The 24,414-nt window shown below is 41.2% G+C and overlaps 2 protein-coding genes across 4 annotated transcripts; one reads left to right on the forward strand and one right to left on the reverse strand.

Moving 5' to 3' along the window:
• Nucleotides 1–694: 694 nt before the first annotated feature.
• LOC121463165 (zinc finger protein 709-like) lies at nucleotides 695–24,414 on the reverse strand. 3 transcript variants are annotated; one of them, XR_005976394.1, is made up of 6 exons: nucleotides 24,301–24,414; nucleotides 7,236–7,612; nucleotides 4,288–4,414; nucleotides 4,059–4,119; nucleotides 1,660–3,153; nucleotides 695–1,419 (listed from the first exon to the last, which is right to left on the reverse strand). XR_005976394.1 is itself a non-coding variant. In XM_041675294.1 (5 exons), the coding sequence occupies exons 2-5, from the start codon at nucleotides 7,272–7,274 to the stop codon at nucleotides 2,112–2,114; spliced, it is 1,269 nt and encodes a 422-aa protein (XP_041531228.1). In that variant the 5' UTR covers nucleotides 7,275–7,612; nucleotides 24,301–24,414; the 3' UTR covers nucleotides 695–2,111. The 3 variants fall into 3 exon arrangements, 1 of the variants encoding a protein (XP_041531228.1); XR_005976395.1 differs by having other exon boundaries at nucleotides 1,620–3,153; XM_041675294.1 differs by having other exon boundaries at nucleotides 695–3,153.
• Nucleotides 21,782–22,228, forward strand: LOC121463166 (60S ribosomal protein L29-like). Its single transcript, XM_041675295.1, has one exon. It carries the CDS (start codon nucleotides 21,782–21,784, stop codon nucleotides 22,226–22,228), a length of 447 nt encoding a protein of 148 aa, XP_041531229.1.

Here is a 24,414-nt window from a genome sequence, read left to right on the forward strand (position 1 = left end):
CGCCTAGACCTTCTGAGTATATAATCTGCAGCACTGAGCCCAGGATTCCACATTAACTTTCTGATCTAGTTTATGTTTTTCCCAACATTATAACACACCAATATTCATATCCATCCACGTTCAAAACACATATCTTTGTATGAATCAGAAAACCCAAGCCTTCAAGACTACACGAATCACAATGTGTACCTTACCTCTGGGGTGTTGGTGAGGCTTGAGTCTGTATCAGCATTGTCTTACCTGGCATTTTCTTTAGGAAATATTTTTGCAATTTCTTTAGACCACATGGAATTAACTCCTTCTGGGAAGAGTAGAAATGCCAGTACTGGTAGCAAGGTATAGGAATAAGGATGTATTTCTTACTTTGGGTTGGGTAACATGGTCCAGGAACAGGCACAAACATGCTGTAGGAAATCCTACCGCCAGTAGCCTTTAGGTTCCCCACCCCCTTGGGCGTGGCCTCTTATGCTGATGTGAAGTGCGTTAGCTCTCTTACACTTGGATTCAGTTCTTGTTCCCTGTTGGAGCAGAGGACTGTGATCTGTGAGTCTACCCCTAAATAAATAACCCTCTATTGTACTCAGTTCTGAGCCAGTGTGGGGTCTCTTTTTAGCGCCCGTCTTCACAAACACAGCATTATTTGGACTCAGTGGGAAAAAATAATAATAATAAAAAACTCTGGTAGCACATAACCTTTAATCTCAATACTAGGGAGGCAAGAGCAAGTGGATCTCTGTTAAATCCAAAGTCAAACTTCCTACACAGTGAGTCCTAGGCCAGGGTTAAAACAGAAAAGGGGGGGGGGGCACGTGGGAGATATTAGAGATGATAAGAGTGGAGACAGGATTTAATCAAAACACATTGTATGCATGTACAAAATTCTCAAACAGTAAATGATGAATATGTTTAAAAGCCCTCAAATTAACTACAAACACACTTCTGTTCTGCCAGGGGGTGGGGAGGTGTCCAAGATGTGATACACAGGTTATTTCAGAAGAAGTGAGAAAGACACACAGAAGTAACATTGAGAGTCTGTAGAGATTTATTGAACTTGAGAGTGACAGGACAGAATACATCCACAGGACAGGAGTGGACTCAAGCAGGCTGCTTAAGAACTCTGAATCCATAGGTTTTCACTAAAAATGCAGTTTATTAAAAGGGCAGACCTACCTTCTAGTAATTATAGGGAATGATTTCCTATGTTTTCTGGAAGAGTTTCTGTAACCTCAAGATGGTCCCCCAAGTCCAAGTGCTGGCATTTCTTGGTTAGGCTCTGGAGCTAAGTCACTGTGCTTCACAGTCATTCCTTTGTGGCCTTCTTCCTGCACTACTCCTCCCTGAGACACATCATCTGGAGAGAATCAAACTGATGGGAGGCTGAAGCTGTCATCTTTGGTAACTGCTTCAAGGTGGTGGGGCCTGTAGGGTACACTATGGTGGGCTCTATAGTCCCTGTGACCTGTAGGGTACACTATGGTGGGCTCTATAGTCCCTGTGACCTGTAGGGTACACTATCATGGGCAATATAGTCCCTGTGACCTGTAGGGTACACTATCATGGGCAATATAGTCCCTGTGACCTGTAGGGTACACTATGGTGGGCTCTATAGTCCCTGTGACCTGTAGGGTACACTATGGTGGGCTCTATAGTCCCTGTGACCTGTAGGGTACACTATGGTGGGCTCTATAGTCCCTGTGACCTGTAGGGTACACTATGGTGGGCTCTATAGTCCCTGTGACCTGTAGGGTACACTATCATGGGCAATATAGTCCCTGTGACCCTGTAGGGTACACTATGGTGGGCTCTATAGTCCCTGTGACCTGTAGGGTACACTATCATGGGCAATATAGTCCCTGTGACCTGTAGGGTACACTATGGTGGGCTCTATAGTCCCTGTGACCTGTAGGGTACACTATGGTGGGCTCTATAATCCCTGTGACCCCGTAGGGTACACTATCATGGGCACTATAGTCCTGTGATCCCAAAGGCTATACTACATTTTTTAAGAGCTCATCACTATTTTGAGTTCTTACATGTCTTTTATGTGAATTAGGATAAGCATTTTATCACATTGTTCACATGCAGAAGGTTTAGTGCTAGTTTTAGTTCTTTCATTCATTTGAAGGAAACAGGGATAAAGGAAGTAGGTATTGTTGACATTTATAGGGGTTTTCCACAGCATGGACGGACTGATGCCTCTTAAAGGAACTCTGCCGGCTGAAGGATCTGCCACACTGCACACACTCGTACGGTTTCTCTCCAGTATGTCTTCTTTCATGTAATCGGAGGTAAGAGTGATGCCTAAAAGCTTTACCACATTCTTTACATTCATAGGGTTTCTCTCCAGTGTGGCTTCTTTCATGAAACTGAAGGTAACTCTGACGTGTAAATGCTTTACCACAATGTTTACATTCATAAGGTTTTTCTCCCGTATGAGTTCTTTCATGTAACCGTATGGAAGAATGATATCTAAAAGCTTTCCCACACAGCTTACACTCAAAGGGCTTTTCACCTGTGTGCGTTCTTTCATGCATTTGAAGTAAAGAGGGGTAAATGAAGGACTTACCACACTCTTTACAATTATAAAATGTTTCTCCATGCATTATTTTATGTCTATGATAGGAACTCTGAGACTTGAAAACTATATCACACTGTTTACATTCATAGTGTTTTTCTCCAGTATGAACTTTTTCATGTAATCGCAGGTGAGTAAGTCTGCTAAAGGCTGTACCACAGTGTTTACATTCGTAAGGTTTTTCTCCAGTGTGAATTCTTTCATGTGACTGAAGGGCAGTGAGACATCTAAAGGCCTTACTACACTGCTGACACTTATATGGTCTTTCTTCAATATGAATTTTCTGATGTCTTTGAAGAGAATTGAAAGAACTCAAGGTTTTACCACACTGGTTACATTCATAACATTTCCGAACAGTCTGACTTCCTTCACACTCCTTGTAGTCATAGTTGTGATGTCCATTATAAGTTAGATGATACAGTCCATAGGATTTTAAACACACCTCACACTCAGAAGGCCCACTCGAAGTCTGAGTTTCCGTGTATCCTTCAATACTTGTAAGAAAATTGGAGTCCTGTGGCTTCTGTTCATAGTCTTCATGTACATACTGTGTATATTCAGAGTGAGATATGACGTGCCTATTAAAAGATAAATGACATGTGAAAATTTCTCCACCCACATTGCTGCTCATATTGAGACTGGTATATGGATAAGGTTGTCCCACCCTGACCACCTTCTTCAGTATCACAGGGTACCTGTAAATGTAACTAGTGTGCAAAATGGCAAGCACATTAGTCACAGTTGATTCATCACTGCTTGCTTATTAAATCATCTTGCTTGGACAACCTGCTACAATCAAAATGTGCCTTCACATGAAGGGTCTAAAAATAAATGAACTGCTGGCCTACAATACAGTTCCCACAGGCCTAGGATCAAAATGGTAGCATTCGTTAACGCAGGGTCCCAGAACTGGTTCTAGATGAATGACTACACAAAAAATATTTTGGGTGAAAATTTTCTACTGACAAATTAATTTAAAGTCAGGCTTATTTGTTTTTTAACTTGTCAAATTTCCATGGCACAGCAGCAGAAGAAAAGGCTCAGTGGTTAAGAGAACGGGGTGTTCTTCTAGAGAACCCTGATTCAGTTCCCAGCACCAACATGGGGAGGGGGGGTAACAATCCAATTCCAAAGGATTGGAGGCCCTCTTCTGGCTTCCGAGGGCACAGCATGCATGTAGTACACAGACTATACAAACAAAACACCCTTATAAATAAAATAAAAATAAATAAATCTTGCCAGGCAGTGGTGGTACATGCCTTTAATTACTCAGGAAGGAGAAGCAGCTGGATCTCTGTGAGTTCAAGGCCAGCACAGACTACAAAGAAAGCTCCAGCACAGCCAGGGCTATACAGAAAAACCCTATATCAAAAAACCAAAACACAAATAAATAAACACAAAAAATAATTCTTAAAAACAAAATCTTTACAGCACACAAAATTTCTTCCAGGAACATTTGCTTGCACTTGTGCATGCAGATTACCTTAGATTTATTTCAGGATCTTCATTATGTTCTTCAATTTTCTGGTCTTCCCATTCATATCCTAAAATATTTGCACAGTAATGTGTGATGAATTACTAGGATGTACATTGTCACTACACCTAATTCTTTACCACATTCTTCCCTCTCCACATCCGAATCACACTGACCATCAATAACCAGAAACACTTGCTCTCTAGTTTACAAAGTGAAGGTAAGATGATATCCTCACCGATGGCAGTGAAGTTCCTGCAGGTCTCCAGCATCACATCTCCATAGAGACTCTTCTGGGAAGGATCCAGCAAATCCCACTCTTCCTGGGTGAAGTGCACAGCCAGATCCTCAAAGCTCACCAGGTCCTAAAACATCCCATATTTGTATATAAAAGAACGGGTGAGAACGACATCTGTCCACATCTGACAGTACGACAGCATAACTGTGTGGTCTTCACACACTCATTCCATGACGCATGAGTTCTAGCAAAACACCGAATGATGTTCAGGGATGGCAGACAGATCACTCTCCTCATTCCTGCACTCAAGAGATGAGCTGCTCCCCACCCCTTCCCTTTCTCCAGTTATCTCTACTTCTTGCCCCAGGAACACCCTATCATCTGATACAGCGACATTAAATTAGGGCTCAGGAGGCTGTTTGTCCTTGGGATTCAGGCTCAGAGTTTAGCTTCTTCCTCCATATTCCTGACACTCAAAGAAATTTCTGAAAACAAGGTTAAGAAAAAAAAAGGAAAGCACATAAAGTGCAGAGAATTTGTACAAGTAACAGAATCTCTGGACCAAGTCCTCTGGACATGTCCTGAAGCATATGGCAAACTCTACCCTAAGACAAACACAAAGAGCAAACTCTGGAAAAGAGAGAGTGATTTCCTAAAGTACTACATAACCATGGACACTCTTTAAGACAGCTATTTAGTGTGTGTGCATTTATTTGCATGGGCACACACGTCACTATGAGTGTGGGAGTCAGTTTGCTCCTTCTACCATGTGTGCCCCAGGGACTGAACTCAGGTTATCATGTCTAGTGGCAGTTGCACTGACCTGCTGAGCCATATCACTGCCCAGAGGTGTTGTGGAATATTATTTTAAGATGTATTACATTTGCTTATGCTGTGGAATACTTGTTTAATAAATAATGCAAAGACATGTCGCATTCTTTTATGTTACATTTGTCTAACACTGTGAAGTTATGCTACTTTGGCTGTCTAAAACACCTGACTGGTCTAATAAAGAGCTGAATGGCCAATAGCAAGGCAGGAGAAAGGATAGATGGGACTGGCAGGCAGAGAGAATACATAGGAGGAGAAATCTGGAAGGAGGGATCAAGGAGCGAGAAAAGGAAGGGGTCAGCCAGTCAGCCACCTACCTACACAGTCAGACAAGTAGTAAGAAGGAAAGAAAAGATATACAAATACAGAGAAAGGTAAAAACCCAGAATCAAAAGACAGATAATTTAAGAAAAGCTCGCTAGCAATAAGCCAAGCTAAGGTCAGGCATTCATAAGAAAGAATAAGCCTTCGTCTGTGATTGAGAGCTGGGTGGCAGGCCCTCCAAAGAGCCAAACAAGTTAAAGAAAACAGCAACACAAATGCTCACTCGTTTTGGTTTTTTTGAGACAGGGTCTCAGATGTAGCCTTGCTTGCTGGCCTGGAGCTTGCTATGTAGACCAGGCTGGTCTCGAACTCATAAAAATCAACCTGCCTCAATACCCCAAGAACTGGAATTAAACGTGCAACATCACGCCCAGCAATGCTCACTTTTAACAATCAAAAAATGCAGAAAGAATGCAGAAAAATACAATTGTGAAAACTGGAATGGGAAAAAACGTATTTGAGGTAAGTCATCTCTGAAAATTATCAGTAACTACACAATCTAAATAGCGCCACCCACTAGGGATTAAGTGTTGTACACATGTACCTAGAAGGGCAATGTCACACTCAAATGATGAAAATCATTTTTAAAAAAATGCCCCATAGCCACAAGTTTAGTAACTTATATGAAATTAACAAATTCTTTCGGACTACACGGAGAAAACTACTGGACTATAAATGGAGTACCTTAGATGAAAGGGCCAAATTATTTGAAGACTCTATCAAGATAAGAGATGAAATAGTATAACTATGTACATGCACATGTAGAAAAGAAATTAAATCAATATTTAATAGTTGAAAACAGGACAAGGCTTCCTCTGGAGCTAACACTGCCATGTGGTCTCCTAGGTAGCTTACCTTTTCTTTCCCTTTTGCCCTCCTCTTTAGGATGCTGGCTGGTGCCTAAATGTGCTTTTTCTGGTACTTTGGGCTTCTCTGCCACGGGACTGACCACTATACCAATTTAATTCATGAATCATTGCTTTCTCTTCCCTTATCCATCTCCCCTTACTGGCAGCTGCCAGTACTGGGGGCTTGCTTTCAACTCAAAACTGTCCTTACAGTTCTTAAATTCTTTTTTTAATTACTTTATGTGTGTACATGTGCAACTGTATGTATATGTACCATGTGGATTCAGTACCCACAGAGGCCAGAAGAGGACATTGGTCCCCTTCAAACTAGAGTTAGAACAGTTGGGACCTACCACATAGGTAATGGAAATTGAACCTGGGTCCTCTGTAAGAACAGTAACTGCTGTTAACTTCCAAGTCATCTCTTCAGCCTTAAATTCTTTTTAGTAACAAGACAAAGAACCCCAAGAGGAGACCCAAATTTCCCATGTGCAGGCAGAATTTCCCAAAATCCTGTACCATGACAAAGCTGCTCACAAAGACATAAATGCAGGCAAAACACCAATGCACATGAAATTAAAAAACAAATTTTAAAAATTAAAAATATATACAAATTAAACTAAGTGGTGTTGGCACATGTCTTTAATTCAGAAAGGCAAAGGCAGACAGGTCTCTGTGAGTCTGAAGCCAGCCTAGACAGCCAGTTCCATGGCAGGCTAGGCTGATACACAGATAAACCCTGTCTCAAAAAGCAAAAACCAAAATGTGCTTGTGTGTGTGTGTGTACACATGTATTAAATTAAATAGATAATGGTGATTTAAAATAATGCTTAGAATATATAGGAGGACACAGTTAGCTATCTGAACCAATCAGGATTCTCTTGAGGACAGAACTAAAATAACAAGGAGAATTTATTAGATTACCTTATCTAATTTACATCTTACCTGATCTGGCCTGGAGAGTCCAATAATGGCAGTCTCCATGACAGAGAGGCTCCATCCACAAAGACTAGAAGCCTCAAGAGCTTCAATCTGGCGCCTCAGGCCCAGAGCACACCTGGACAGCTTCTGGTCTTCAGCCCACACCAGAAAGTACAAAAAGCTGGGTTCCAATGTCAGTGAAGGATGGTGGCAGTGGCGGCAGCAGTAGCAGCAGCAGCAATGGGACAGATGCACTCACTAGCAAGAAGTGAAGGCAGGCAGGAGATCAACACTGCTTCTTCTTTGGACTTCTCTGTATTAAGGCCACACTCAAAGTGCCACCTACTATACAACAGGGTCTTCTCGGCTCAGTTAGGACTTCCTGAAGTTTCCTGGCAGTCCTGCGCAGATACAGGTCTCTTAGTTGATTCCAAAGCCAATCAGGTCAACCATTAGCCATCATACAAACAACCAGCAATATTCAGGACTTGTGTTCCTACCAAGTATGTCCCCTCACACTACACCCTCCTAATCTCTGGGTCTGTCTGTCTCCACCCAGACTCGTCTTACTTGTGACTAAACGTGTCTCAACCAAATCAGCAGCAACCTGCATTTTCTCCCTCTCACACTACTGGCCAAATCCTAGCACACAGACTGATGCAGGTTCTGCTAAAGCCCTTGGGCTTAGAAGGGAGGTCCCACCTGAGTGGGGCTCCTATGGCTGAGGCCCACAATCACCAAAACCACATGATAAAAGTTTCCTATCACAGGTTTAGAAGTGTTTAGTTCTGTTTTGTTGTTGTTTTGGGTTTGTTTTTGTTTTTTTTTTTCTTTTTGCATGTTTGTTTGGGGGTGGGGTTGTTTCAATTATGGCTTTTCAAGACAGAGTTTCTCTGTGACGCACTGGTTGTCTTGGAACTAGCTCTGTAGACGAGGCTGGCCTCGAATTCAGAGATCAACCTCCCAACTGTCTTGGGGCCAGGTTACTTTCTAAATATTTATTTTCTTGCCCATAAACAAATGAAATGATACTCTCCCTTTGCAATGAGTATCAGTGAACACAGGCTACATGGGCGTTCAAAGCACCAAGAATAAGTAATGGTTAAGTGCTCAACCCAAAATAGGCCATTTTTTTAAGCATTTTTTTAAATTCTGCTTTTAGGATTTTGATATAGATATGAATAATTTGTATTAGTATAGATTTTGTTTTATTGATAGAGATTTAAGGTCAATTTTGTTATATGTATATTTTTGTTATTGATTAGGATATTGTGATTCTGTAGTTCATTAAAAAATGTAATGTATAATTAAGAAATATAGGTTAATGGATAATCATCAGTAATAGTCAAGTTTGTAGTCATGTTAGTTAGATTTTCTAGATATACAGAGAGACATTTCATTACATGGGCTGCCAAGCTAAACCAGAATGGATATAAGGGTATTACGATTTCAAAATTTGGGTCTACGGATATGATGCTTTGGAGAGGGTCTTCTTTTGTTTTCACAGAGGACCAGACCCTGTGGATTGATTCTATCCCAATATGGTATGATAGACCACAACCTCCCGAAGGGTTGCTGTAAACATCTTCAGAAAATTGCTTCGCTCAACTGCCAACTGAGATGAAACTACCACACAGGTTATACCATGAAAGACCTCATTAAAGACGCCCCCATTCAGCAGAAAGCAGTTTGGAGAGAAAAAACTGCGCCCATGTTCCCAAATATGGTTTATAAAAGTTCTTTAACATTTAAAGGGGGATATGATATAGATATGAATAATTTGTATTAGTATAGATTTTGCTTTATTGATAGAGATTTAAGGTCAATTTTGTTATATGTATATGCATATTTCTGCTATTGATTAGGATATTGTGAATCTGTAGTTCATTAAAAATGTAATGTATAATTAAGAAATATAGGTTAATGGATAATCATCAGTAATAGTCAAGTTTGTAGTCATGTTAGTTAGATTTTCTAGATATATAGAGATACATTTCAGTTAGATAGACATTCTTCATATCTTTCAAAGACTGCAGAATATGGCATTTAATGTTTTAATAACTTAGGGCTTTTCATGACAATGAGACACGTCTGCTCCTGGCAGCACCAATCTACTTCGAGAGGAAGATGGGCATCGAAGAGGATCCTTATGGAGTTTGATAGCCATTTGTGCAAGAAACTGCTCTTGCCTGGACTGTTGCATAAACTGGACACAAAGAACCCACAGAGAGAGGACTGCTGAACTTGCCTAAAGGTGAGATGATCTTTGGGGGTTCCTGATTCATGAAAGAGTCTGCAAGACATTCTGCAGGACACAGCAGATAGTGACTGAACTGCCTTTGAAATTTCCTGCTTCATGGAAAAATGTCTGCTGGATACTATGGGCCTATAGGCCAAAGATGGATGCCCCAATGGTACAAAAGAACTTTGGGTGACTGTACAGGCAGCGAGATGTCTCTGTCATTTCTAGAGTTTTCTTATTTCTTGTTTACTTAGGTAATATTATATCCTTCTGGAGTCTTTGATGGAGTTAAAGAATGGATAGATAATCATAGTTTTCCTTAGTTATGATAAAGGATAAAATAGATATAAATATTGTAACTGTAATTCTTGCATAATAATTATTTTGCTATATGTAATTTTACTATGTTAAAGTTAAAGCCTTTCTTTTTTGTTTAAAGAGAAAAAAGGGAAATGATGTGGGAGTGATTTCTTATTAATAAAGAAACTGCCTAGACCTATTTGATAGGCCAACCCTTAGGTAGGCGGAGTAAACAGAACAGAATGCTGGGAGAAAGAAGCTGAGTCAAGGAGTCGCCATGATTCTCCCACTCCAGACAGACGCAGGTTAAGATCATTCCTGGTAAGCCATCTCGTGGGCTACACAGATTAATAAAAATGGGTTAGATCTATTTGTAAGAGCTAGCCAATAAGAAACTGAAACTAATGGGTGAGGCAGTGTTTAAAAGAATACAGTTTCCGTGTAATTATTTCGGGTAAAGCTAGCCGTGCGGGCGGCCGGGTGCCGGGGACGCAGCCAGCCGCTCCTATTTCAACAGGATTTTATTTATATTTTGTGTTAGGATATTATGCCTTCATGGTTTTTTAGGGGGAGGGGTTCGAGACAGGGTTTCTCTGTGTAGTTCTGGCTGATCTCAAACTCAGAAATCCTCCTGCCTCTGCCTCCTGAGTCCTGAGATTAAAGGTGTACACCACCACCACCACCCAGCTCATACAGGGATTTCTTTGCAACATGTTCATACAGTGCCCAAGAAGGTCAGAAGATGAACTGGAGTTACAAGTGGTTGTGAGCCACCTTGTAGGTGCTAGGAATTGTCCTCTGGTCCTTGGAGAGGGCAGCCAGTGCTCTTAACCATGAAGCCATCTTTCCAGCCCCAAACTACAAATGACTAATGAAAGCGATCAACTAATAGAGGAGTGCTAGCACAGGGTATGTTCAGTACGAGGTCAGGCTGCACCCTGTTCTAAGCTACTCCATATTGTAAACAGTAGATGTTCAGTACGGAGGTCAGGCTGCACCCTGTTCTAAGCTACTCCATATTGTAAACAGTAGATGTTCAGTACGGAGGTCAGGCTGCACCCTGTTCTAAGCTACTCCATATTGTAAAAAAGTAGCTTTCTAGGCAATGCCTTGCCCTGAGACTCAATTTTAAGAAAAGAGAATGACTGCAGCCCCTCAGTAGATCCACAAAAACACTATCTGTTCACCCAAATAGTGCAGACTGATACATGGCTTATTCTTGGGAACAGAAAGGGAGGTAAGTTTATCAGAGTGAGTTGACACTAGAGGGCCACACGAGAGCACTAAAATGTTATTAGGGAAACCAGGCCAGGAAACGATATAACTCCCTCTCCTAGCCCCTAGCCTCATAAAGTGATAGTGGGATGGCTGGCCCCAAACCAACCAACCAACTTATCACCTCATACCTGGCTGGCACCAAACCAACCAACCAACTTATCACCTCATACCTGGCTGGCCCCAAATCAACCAACCAACTTATCACCTCATACCTGGCTGGCCCCAAACCAACCAACCAACTTATCACCTCATACCTGGCTGGCCCCAAACCAACCAACCAACTTATCACCTCATACCTGGCATGTATGTGAACGCAGGACAGACAAGGAACTCCTGCCCCTGAGGTTTCAAATCAACTAAGTCCAACCTCTTGACAGCCCAACCTATTCCACTACCTGTCCCTCCAGACCTTCTCCCTGTCTAGACCTAGACCTGAACCCAGAGTTGCCTGTTCTCAAAGCCTACTTCTGGCTTTTATCTCACAACTAGAACTCTGTAACATAGCTGAGAAAACTGAGTCCTCCTTGTGGCTTCATCAAAGGCACCCTACATTTCCTGTGGCATACTAGTTTTGAGTTCCTTATCATACCAGTGCAGGCTCTGTCTGCATTTCTCTCAGCCCACTTTTGTGACTTTTCTTTTACTTGTATCCATTATATATATTATGAATATATATGCTAGTTATACTGTGTTGTGTGATATGAGAATATTAGTAATAAATAATGGAACAAACCTGCATTAACCTTGTCCCAATTGCCAAGGTTCGTGGAATTATCTAACAAATTACTATCTTCAAAACCATAGTACCTTTTGAATTTATTGTTATTCAAAAACATTCTGAGAGAGAAAACAAGCTCCACCAGGAACAGAAGCTAGGCGCAAATCCAGTCTGGGACTCAGGCAAATCAGGACTGAGCCAGCGACCACATCCAGAGTCAGCGATCTCCACCAGAACAGGTCCAAATCCAAGCCAGGGACTTCTGCAGAAGAAGATCCAGACCAGGATTTACAGAAACAGAACAAAGCCAGCAGCCTAGGCCAAAGTAGGTCTGAGACAACAAACTCCAACAGAACAGAGCAAAGCACAAGACTGCTGAGCTATCTCCAGGAACAGGAGTAGCCAACGGGGTAACTAGAACTGTGACACTGACTGTACCAAGAGGAACAGTCATCGGAGCTTTGGATTCACTGGCACCTAGAAGATTAATCAACAGAATTCAGACAGCCCCAACCACACCTATTAGAGGAAAAGATGAGTAGAAAAGGTAAGATCACACTCTACACCACAAAGAGCAACACAATACCAATAAAACCTAAAGATCCTACAGCAGCAAGACCTGAACAACCAAATATGGATTGTAGGGATAAGTCCCGCCCCTTAGGGGGCGTGTTCGCCTCGGGCTAATGTTGGCCTATAAATTTGACAAGCGTGCTCCCAGCCGTCCTTTTCTGCTTTCCTGGTCTCCGCGGAACGGTGATTCTGTAAGTCTATTTTGCCATTAAAGCTATATATATTTTTGCAATCTGTCTGCATTCGTTTACGCCGTTACATTTTGGCATCCAAAATGGGCTATTTTGCCCCCGACTCAAGCGGGTAGCCCGCTAGCTAACACAGCACCCAGGAGGTGCTCCGGCCCCAGTGCCGAGTCCCAGACATACTCGGCCACACAGGCCCAGTCTGCCTGCCTTAGCTAAGTTTGCAGCAGAACCCCACTGCCTGAATTAGCAGAAGCTCAAGTACCTGCACAGCGGCAGATTTGGTCTGATACAAAGTGACTTGGCCGGGCAGTGGTAGCGCACGCCTTTAATCCCAGCACTTGGGAAGCAGAGGCAGGCGGATCTCTGTGAGTTTGAGGCCGGCCAGGCGGTGGTAGCGCAAGCCTTTAATCCCAGCACTTGGGAGGCAGAGACAGGCAGATCTCTGTGAGTTCGAGGTCAGACTGGTCTACAAGAGCTAGTTCCAGGACAGGCTCCAAAAACACAGAGACCATCACTGGCAGGAACCGATCATTGCAGGTAAAAAAAATTTTCTTTTATAAATAAAATGTCTGAACACATTAGTATTCAAGAATTTAACAGTTTTTTTAATTGTACCATGTGGGAGATTTTACAAGAGGTGTCTATCACCCCACATCTATGGATCCTTCTGGGATTCGTAGTTTTCATTGCCACTAAATGGTTTGATAATAGAAATATGATAAAGTCTTTACGAGACGAATCCAGGATTCTTAAGGCAGAGATTGAACGCTTAAAAACAATTGAGAATCAGTTTGAAGTTCTCCAGGCTGATGTTAAGGAGAAATTCATTACTATGGAAGATGGAACAGCTGATCTGGATCGTAAGCTTCAGTCCCTTTCTGTAGGAACTGAAACATTAGTGGCTGATATTAAGGAGAAATTCATTACTATGGAAGAGGGAACAGTTGATTTGGACCATAAGATTCAGTCCCTTTCTGTAGGAAATGAAACATTAACTGAGAGAATCAAAACTGCTAAATGTGACAATCGGATTTTGTCTAAAGCTTATGACAGATTGGCGGAAAGATTGTCAATACAAGAAGGCACGGTTTATGCCATAAAAATTATGTCCAAAGATGAGATGTTATCTCTAACGGACAAACTTCATACTTTAGAATCCTCAATGAAGGCTTTGGAACATAATTCTGGACAGGAAATTCAGACATTGCAGAAGGCAATGGTGAATAGAATTGAAAAGATTGAGGAATTTCTAAATTCTGATGAAGAAGAGCAAAGGGTAGAAAGGCAAATTTTAACTACATCTATGGGTAAATCTCTCTGGGATGATTTCCACAAAGCTCTACCTACAGCTCTACCTGCTTTTCCAGTAATAACAACAGAGAAGGTGATTGGTTCCAGAAACCCTAGGGTCATCAAGGAGGATACATGGGAGCCTGTCCGTATGAATGATCTCAAGGAAATAAAACAGGCTGTCAAGACTTTTGGGATGCAAGCCTCTTTTGTTAAAGAGATGCTAAGATCTTGGGCCACGACAAGCAGAGCAACCCCCTCGGACTGGCTCCAGCTGAGCTCTGCGGTACTTGAGAGTGGACTGCAATTGAAATGGAAATGCTTATTCAGGCAAGAGGCTAGACTCTTAGAACAGCAGGAAAAAGCGAAGGGAATTGACATTTCCCTAGATAAAATTCTAGGTGAAGGGCTCTTTTCCGACCCTCAGGAACAAGCTAATTTGGATGAAAACACACTCTCCATGTGTACTACAGCAGCCTTAAGGGCTTGGGACAGGATACAAGACCCAGGACAGAGAATGGAATCATTTGCCAGAGTTAAACAGGGTCAGAGAGAACCCTTTAGTGATTTTTTACAAAGATTAACTGAGGCTGTACAAATAGGGATATCTGACCCAGAAGCAAGACGTATAATGATTGAGTCTTTGGCTTATGAAACTGCAAATGTGGAATGCAAAAGGATTTTGGGGCCTTTAAAACTCAGATCAGCGCCCTTGGAAGAATGGGTCTTGCATACACTCAATGTTGATACATTTGATTATGCCACTGAAGCATGGGTAGAAGAAGCAATTTCCAATGGTAAAAGGAGACACCAGAATACCAAATGTTTTAATTGTGGAAACTGGGTCATATGAAAAGGAATTGTAGACAACAGATTTTCAGAAATAATAATAATAATAACAATGCATCTTTCAGAAATAATAATGATAATGCATCTTCTAGAAATAACAGAAATAGGAGGACTCAGCCTTCAGGTTTATGTAGAAGATGTGGAAAAGGCAGACATTGGACAAATGAATGCAGGTCTACAAGAGATAGACAAGGCAACCCGATACAGTCGGGAAACGTGAGAGGGGGGGCCTCACAGGCCCCCATGGCAAACATGGTTCAGTCATTTCCAGTTTCTGCAGAGAATATGCCTCATCAGGACAGTTAGGAAGCCCCATCCTACTGTTACAAGCAATAATGATCAGAAAGATAAGTTATGTGTGTTTTGGCAAACTTCTATAAATGATCAAAGACCTAAACTGAGAGTGTGTGTAAATGGCATTTTTATTACTGGCCTGCTGGACACAGGTGCTGATGTAAGTATCATTACCCCAGAATCTTGGCATCCGTATTGGCCTCTTCAGAATGTAAATGTTCAGCTCCTGGGAATTGGAACCCTATCTCGAGTAAGGCAGAGCACGAGATGGGTTGAATGTATAGGGCCAGAGGGACAAATAGGAAAATTAAGGCCATATGTAGCCAATATCGCAATGAATTTATGGGGTCGTGACCTATTACAACAATAGAATACCCCATAACAACAACTCCACCTGGTTGATATGATGTCATGATACTGATAGCTCTACTACAAGACCTGTTTTGGATACCAGCTGCACAAGCCGATCCCAACTTGGTTAGCTGAAATGGTGCACATCTTGTACAACATTCTGGCCAGACCTCCACAAAATACTCAGAGACTATTTGCAATTTTAAAAGACATTGATCTTGAAATTTAACCATCATTTTACTTTCACAGGATCCCCCAGAAAGAACGTCGCCCCCATGACAGCTGGAAGTAATTCTAGAGGACGACATCCCCTCTCCCAGTAAAGTTTACCCCTGGGTTTAGGGACATCATTTAGGGATTGGGAGGTTGGGGGAGGAATTTTATAAGCTCAGGGATCATTTTGAAAAAAAAAAGGGGGGGGGGAATGATGGAATAATAGATTTATAATTGTGAGTAATTGTGAGTTACTGCTTTTAGACAAATATATTGGTATCGATTCTTGTATATTGATACAAAGTTAAATTATATTGACTATTGTATGCATGCATGTTTCTGTCTGTTTAAAACATTTTTATGTATTGACATATATTGTATTGATATGTATATATTGTATATATTTACCATATTGCAGTGTACATTTCTACCTGATTAAGATACTTATAAAATGTTTGTGTATTGATAAATATTTGCCATATTGCAATGTATATTTGTACAGTGTTTATATTTGGAGGTCATTGTCCTCATTTGTTTCACAGTCGTTTATTGTCTTAGTCTTTAAGTTAGATAGATATTGAGAATTATATAGATAAATAGTCATCTAAGTTTGTCATTTATAATTAGACTAATCAGGTTCTCTAGATATATAGAGATTATACTCAGTATAGATAGATAATCTTCGACCTCTTCGAAGAGCTGTAGAAAATGGCCTTTAATCTAACTCAGAGTTCCGTGATAGTGAGACACAATTGCTCCTGGAAACACCGCTCTATTCCCAAGAGAATGTTGAGCACCAAAGACACTCCAACTGGAGCCTTTCTTGTTGTCAGAACTGGCCTTGGGGCAAAGAAATGCCCATACCTCAACCACTGACAGAGATACAGATCGTGCTTCAATGGATAAAACAGGACTGTCATATCCTGCCAAGACAGGGTAAGATAGTTTTGAAAAGTTCCTTGCCTTTAATAATGGTATGTCAGTTATGTTAGGCCTTAGCCAAAATTGGTTGACTCAACGTTGTAAACGAGACTTTGGGTGATTGCCCAGGTAGTCAGTTGTCTCTGTCAATTGTTGCACATTTTGGATATATCTCGTTTGTTGAGTAGTGTTTATTCCCTTCTCAGATCTTTGACGGAGTTGAAGATTATATAATTGTAGTTACTCTCTACATTATTTGGACTCCTTAAGAGAGAATGTTTAGCAAAGCTTTTGTTCTCAATATTGTTTGTTATATTTATTATTTGTTGTTATTGTATATAGTTGTATTTGGTTTAGTTCTGTCTTATTTAGACAAAAGGGGGAGATGTAGGGATAAGTCCCGCGCCCTTAGGGGGCATGTTCGCCTCGGGCGAATGTTGGCCTATAAATTTGACAAGCGTGCTCCCAGCTGTCCTTTTCTGCTTTCCTGGTATCCGCGGGAACGGTGATTCTGTAAGTCTATTTCGCCATTAAAGCTATATATATTTTTACAATCTGTCTGCATTCATTTACGCCATTACAATGGATGAACCAGAAGAAAATGATCTAAAATATAACCTCAGGCTGGAGAGTTGGCTCAGCGGTTAAGAGCATTGCCTGCTCTTCCAATGGTCCTGAGTTCAATTCCCAGCAACCACATGGTAGCTTACGACCATCTGTAATGAGATCTGGTGCCCTCTTCTGGCCTGCATGCATATACGTAGAAAGAATATTATATACATAATAAATAAATAAATATTTAAAAAAATAAAAATAAAATAAAAAATAACCTCAAGAGAATGTCTGGAATTCTTAAAGATGAAATAAGAAATTCCCTTAAAGAAATGGAGGAAAAAACAAACAAAAAATTGGAAGATATCAGCAAATCACTTAAAGAAAACCAAAAAAATAAAGAGAGAAAGAAATCAAACATATAAAAGAAACTATCCAGGACTTGAAAACTGAAATAGAAACAATAAAAAAACACAAAGTGAAGGAATTACAGAAACAGAAATCATGAGAAAAAGATCAGGAACCACAAAGGCCAGCATGAAGAGCAGAATACAAGAAATGGAAGAGAGAATCTCAAGCGCTGAAGATACAATAGAGGAAATAGACTCATCAGATACAGAAAACATTAAATCTAACAAAAGCTTAACCCAAAATATCCATGAAATATGGGACACTATGAAAAGGCCAAATCTTAGAATAATAGGTATAGAAGAAGGAGAAGTTCAACTCAAAGGCACAGAAAATTTATTTAACAAAATCATAGAAGAAGGCTTTCCCTACCTAAAGAAAGATATGCCTATGAAGATACAAGATGCTTACAGAACACAAAATAGACTGGATCCAAAAAAGAAGTCCTCTTACCACATAATAATCAAAACACTAAACATACAGAGTAAAGAAAGAATATTATGAGCTGCAAAGGAAAAAGGCCAAGTAACATATAAAGATAGACCTATCAGAATTACACCTGACTTCTCATTGGAGATGACAAAAGCCAGAAGGTCATGGTCAAGCATTATGCAGACATTAACAGAACACAGATGCCAGCCCAGATTACTACACCCAGCAAAACTGTCAATTACCATAGAAGGACAAAACAAGATATTCTATGACAAATCTAGATTTCACCAATACCTAGCCACAAACCCAGCCCTATACAAAATACTAGAAGGAAAACTCCAACCCAAGGAAGACGGGTACACCAACAAAAACACAGACAATTGATGATCTCATAACAGCAAATCCCAAAGAAAAAAATGCACAAATTAATATCACCAATGATGAAAACTAAATTAACAGGTCATTAATATTCCTTAATGTAAATGAATTCAACTCACCTATAAAAAGGCACAGGCTAACAGATTGGATATGAAAACAGAATCCAACCTTCTTCTGCATACAAGACACTCATCTCAACCTCAGAGACAGACATCTTCTCAGAGTAAAGGGTTGGGAAAAAATATTCCAATCAAATGGACCTAAGAAACAAGCGTGTGTCACTATCCTAATATCTAACAAAATAGACTCCAAACTAAAATAAGTCAAAAGAGACAAAGAAGGCCATCTCATATTAGTCAGAGGAAAAATCCATCAAGAGGAAATCTCAATACTGAACATCTATGCCCCAAACACAAGGGCACCCTCATATGTCAAAGAAACACTTCTAAAGCTTAAATCATATATTAAGCCCCACACACTAATAGTGGGAGACTTCAACACTTCCCTCTCACCACTGGACAGGTCAATCAGACAAAAAAATGAACAGAGAAATGTAGTAATAAGGGCGGCGGGGCTGCGTCCCCAGCACCCTGACTGCCTGGCTAGCTTATGCCCGAAATAACAACACACAAACTGTATACATTTAATCACTGCTTGGCCCATTTCTATCTAGCTTCTTCTAGGCTAATTCTCACATTAATTTAGCCCATTTCTAATCATCTGTGTAGCGCCCCTAGGTGTGCTTACCGGAAAGATTCTAGCCTATGTCCATCCTGGGTCGGAGCTTCATCGCGTGCGTCTGCCTGGGAGCTGGGAGCATGGCGTCTCTCTCTGAGGCGTCTGCTCCCAAGAGGAGAGCTGTGGAGTCTGAGCTCACTTCCTCTTCCTCCCAGCATTCTGTTCTGTTTCCTCCTCCCACCTATCTTCTAACCAATGAGGGCCAAGCAGTTTCTTTTTATTTAACCAATGACCTTCCTCCATCAGAGAAATAAGAGAACTAACAGATGTTATGACTCAAATGGACTTAACAGACATCTATAGAATATTCCATCCAAACAGAAAAGAGGATACCTTCTTCTCAGCACCTCATAGAACCTTCTCAAAAACTGACCACATACTCAGTAACAAAACAAACCTCAACAAATACAAAAAAAAAATTGGAATAACCCAATGTACCTTTTCAGATCACCATGCTTTAAAACTAGAAGTCAACAGTAATACTAATTCCAGAAAGCCCACAAACACATGAAAATTAAACCATGTTCACCTGAATCATCAATGGGTCAAGGAAGAAATAAAGGGGGAAATTAAAAACTGCCTAAAGGCCGGGCGGTATTGGCACACACCTTTAATCCCAGCACTCGGGAGGCAGAGGCAGGCAGATCTCTGTGAGTTCGAGACCAGCCTGGTCTACAAGAGCTAGTTCCAGGACAGGCTCCAAAACCACAGAGAAACCCTGTCTCGAAAAACCAAAAAAAAAAAAAAAAAAAAAAAAAAAAAAAAAAAAAAGAAAGAAAGAAAGGAAAAGAAATAGAAACTGTCATCAAAAGTCTCCCAACCAAAAAAAGCCCAGGACCAGATGGTTTCAGCTCAGAATTCTACAAGACTTTAAAGAAGAACCAATACCAATACTCCTCAAATTATTCCACACAATAAATAGAAACAGAGGGAACATTGCCAAACTCTTTTTATGAGGCTACAATTACCCTGATACACAAACCACAGAAAGACATTACTAAGAAAGAGAATTACAGACCAATCGCACTCATGAATATTGATGTAAAAATACTAAATAAAACTGGCAAATCGAATCCAACCATCATCCACCATGATCACGTTGGCTTCATCACACAAAAGCAGGGATGGTTCAACATACGAAAATCTGTCAACATAATCCACCATATAAACAAGTTGAAAAATAAAAACCAGCCGGGCGGTGGTGGCGCACACCTTTAATCCCAGCACTTGGGAGGCAGAGGCAGGCGGATCTCTGTGAGTTCGAGACCAGCCTGGTCTACAGAGCTAGTTCTAGGACAGGCTCCAAAACCACAGAGAAACCATGTCTCAAAAAACCAAATAAATAAATAAATAAATAAATATAAATAAATAAATAAATAAATAAAAATAAAAACCACATGATCATCTCATTAGATGCCAAAAAAGCCTTCAACAAAATACAACATCCCTTCATAAAGGTCTTGGAGAGAGCGCAGACACAAGGAACATACCAAACATAATAAAGGCAATATACAACAAGCCAACAGCCAACACCAAACTAAACAGAAAGAAACTCCCAGAAATGCCACTGAAATTAGGAATAAGGCAAGGTTGTCACTCTCTCCAGATCTATTCAATATAGTTCTTGAGCTCCTAGCTACAGCAATAAGACAACAAAAGGAGATCAAGGGGATACAAATTGGAAAAGAAGAAGTCAAACTCTCACTGTTTGCTGATGATATGGTAGTTTACATAAGCGATCCCAAAAATTCTACCAAGGAACTTCTACAACCCAAACACTTTCAGCAATGTAGCAGGATACAAGATTAACTCAAAAATAAAATCAGTAGCCCTCCTGTACACAGATGATAAAAGGGCTGGGGAAGAAATCAGAGAATCAACACCCTTCACAATAGCCACAAATAGCATTAAATATCTCGGAGTAACTCTAACCAAACAAGGGGGAGACTTGTATGACAAGAACTTTAAATCTTTGAAGAAAGATATTGAAGAAGAGACCAGAAAGTGGAAATATCTCCCATGCTCTTGGGTAGGCAATTAACATAGTAAAAATGACAATCTTACCAAAAACAATCTACAGATTCAACGCAATGCTCATCAAAATCTCAGCAAAATTCTTCACAGACCTCGAAAGAATGGTACTCAACTTCATCTGGAAAAACAAAACACCCAGGATAGCCAAAACAATCTTGGGCAATAAAAGAACTTCTGGAGGCATCACAATCCCTGACTTCAAACTCTACTACAGAACTACAGTACTGAGAACAGCCTGGTATTGGCATGAGAACAGACAGGAGGACCAATGGAACTGAATAGAAGACACGGATAACAATCCAACATCTTCAAACACCTGATGTTTGATAAAGAAGCAAAAAATGTCAAATGAAAAAAAGAAAGCATATTTAACAAGTGGTGCTGGCATAACTGGATATCAACATGTAAAAGAATGAAAATAGACCCATGTCTATCACCATGCACAAAACTCAAGTTCAAATGGATCAGAGACCTCAACATAAAGCCACAATGAACCTTATAGATGAGAAAGTGGGAAGTACACTTGAACGCACTGGCACAAGAGACCACTTCCTAAATATAACCCCAGCAGCACAGACACTGAGAGAAACAATTAATAAATGGGACCTCCTGAAACTGAAAAGCTTCTGTAAAGCAAAGGACACAGTCAACAAGACAAAACGACAGCCTACAGAATGGGAAAAGTTCATCACTAACCCCACATCAGACAGAGATCTGATCTCTAAAACATACAAAGAACTCAAGAAATTGGACACCAGCTCTTTCTCTTCCGGTCGCAGGAACTTCGGGAGCCGCCGATTACCGTCCAGCCATGGCCAAGTCCAAGAACCACACCACACACAACCAGTCCCGGAAATGGCACACAAACAGCATCAAGAAACCCCGGTCACAAAGATACAAATCTCTCAAGGGGGTTAACCCCAAGTTCCTGAGGAACATGCGCTTTGCCAAGAAGCACAACAAGAAAGGCCTGAAGAAGATGCAGGCAAATAATGCAAAGGCCATGAGCGCACGTGCGGAGGCCATCAAGGACCTGGTGAAGCCCCAGGTGGTGAACCCCAAGGTGCCAAAGGGTCCTAGCCGCAAACTCACCCATCTGGCTTTAATTGCTCACCCCAAGCTTGGGAAGTGGATTAGAAGCTACATGGCCAGGGGTCGTAGGCTCCAAAAAACAAAGCCCAAGGTTCAAGCCAAGGCAGAGGCCTCAGCTGCAGCTCAGGCTCCCAAAGGTGCCCAGGCCCCTGTGAAGGCCCCATAAAAAAGGTCTCAGTCTGCCAATGTGAAGACAGGTGGACTGGTGTGAACACCTATACAGTATTTGCAGATGTTCAGGACCTTATGCGGTTTTTACAAATAAACTTGAGGCAAATTCTGTTAAAAAAAAAAAAAAAAGGAATTGGACACCAAAAGATCACATAATCCAAAAAAAAAAATGGAGTACAGACCTAAACAGAGAACTCTCAACAGAGGAATCTAAAATGGCTGAAACACACTTAAGGAAATGTTCAACATCCTTAGTCATCAGAGAAATGAAAATCAAAACAACTCTGAGATTCCATCTTACACCTGTAAGAATGGCCAAGATCAAAAACACTGATGACAACTTATGCTGGAAAGGGTGTTGGGTAAAGGAAAAACTCCTCCATTGCTGGTGGAAGTGCAAATTGGCATAGCCCCTTTGGATATCAGTATGGTGATTTCTCAGAAAATTAGGAAACAACCTTCCTTTGGGTGTATACCTTTTGGATAAGGATGCTCAATCATGCCACAGGGACATGTGCTCAACTATGTTCATAGCAGGTTTGTTTGTCATAGCCAGAACAAAGAATGGATAAGAAAAATGTGGTACATTTACACAATGGAGTACTACAACAGCAGAAAAAAACAATGGCAGCTTGAATTTTGCAGGAAAATGGATGGAGCTAGAAAACATTATTTTGAGTGAGGTAACCCAAACACAGAAAGACAATTATCACATGTACTCACTCACAGGTGGTTTTTAAACATAAAGCAAAGAAAGCCAGCCTAAAAACCACAATCCCAGAGAACCTAGACAACAATGAGGACACTAAGAGAGACATACACAGATATGATCTACACGCGAAGTAGAAAGTAGAAAAATACACAATCTCCTGAGTAAACTGGGAGCATGGGGACCTTTGGGGAGGGTTGAAGAGGGATGAGGAGAGGCAGGGAGGGGAGCAGAGAAAAATGTAGAGCTCAATAAATATCAATAAAAAATGTATAAAAAAATTCTGACACTTTTGGAAGACACAAGTGTGTTCATCAGTATTTCTAACATAGCACATTCATGACAGGAAGTCTCAATAATGAGATGTCAGGTACCGGTTTAAACTAGAAGCTCAACATACTTCTAATAAAAATTCTAAAACATATTTGTCATAACAGGAAACAAATTAAAAATGATGTGCAGAGGGCTGGAGAGATGGCTCAGAGGTTAAGAGCACTGGCTGCTCTTCCAGAGGTCCTGAGTTCAATTCCCAGCAACCACATGGTGGCTCACAACCATCTGTAATGAGATCTGGCGCCCTCCTCTGGCGTGCGGACATACATTGAGGCAGAATGTTGTATATATAATAAATAAATAAATCTTAAAAAAAATGATGTGCAGAAATGAAGGAAAGAAATGATGAACACAATACAGAGGAACCAACTGCAATGCTTCCTGACTATAACACTTCCCATCAGACATCAGTACTCAAGACAATGTACCATTTGAGGAAAAATATTAACAAACACATAAATAGAAATAAAGACAAAAATATAGACAAAGGATGTTTGGCAGAAGAACTAACAAAAAAAATTAATGAGAAGTCTTTTCTAAAGCTGCTTCTGAACACATTTGCAAATAAACTCACTGGATAAAGACTTTACAGATGTTGCAAAATTAGCCTGAAATGGATCCTATATCTACATGTGCAATGCAAAATTCAGAACTTCTAGAAGACACCACAAAGAACCTCAGTCTAGCACGCTGTCTTCCAGCGCAACACCAAAAGGTGGACTTGTGCAAAGGTGACATCACCCCACCACGCGTGCGCGCGCGCGCGCGCGCGCGCACACGCACACGCACACACACACACACACACACACACACACACACACACACACACACACGCAGGCGCGGAAGAGGACGATCAAGGTGGATGCGCGTGCGCACACAGGCCGCCGGCCAGGCCAGGGCCCAGGTCGCAGGACGGACTCCGAGTCCCCGTCCCGCTCCCCCAGCGCGGGGAGGACCCAGCACACAGGCTCCCGCAGCTCAGCAGATCGCTCCTCCCCGTCTGGGGATCGCGATCCCGCGCTCACCGTGGTGCAGCTGCCGAGCTCTCCTCTGTCGTCCTCCGTGCTCCGGGCAACGGCGCCCTCAGCAACCTCCCTCAGCCTCAGTGAAGAACCCTCAGCTAGCATGGCGCCGGAAAG

Source organism: Microtus oregoni, unplaced genomic scaffold (assembly GCF_018167655.1).
Source record: "Microtus oregoni isolate MIOR12 unplaced genomic scaffold, Mior012 000025F_ref0000491, whole genome shotgun sequence".
Classification (NCBI taxonomy): domain Eukaryota; kingdom Metazoa; phylum Chordata; class Mammalia; order Rodentia; family Cricetidae; genus Microtus; species Microtus oregoni.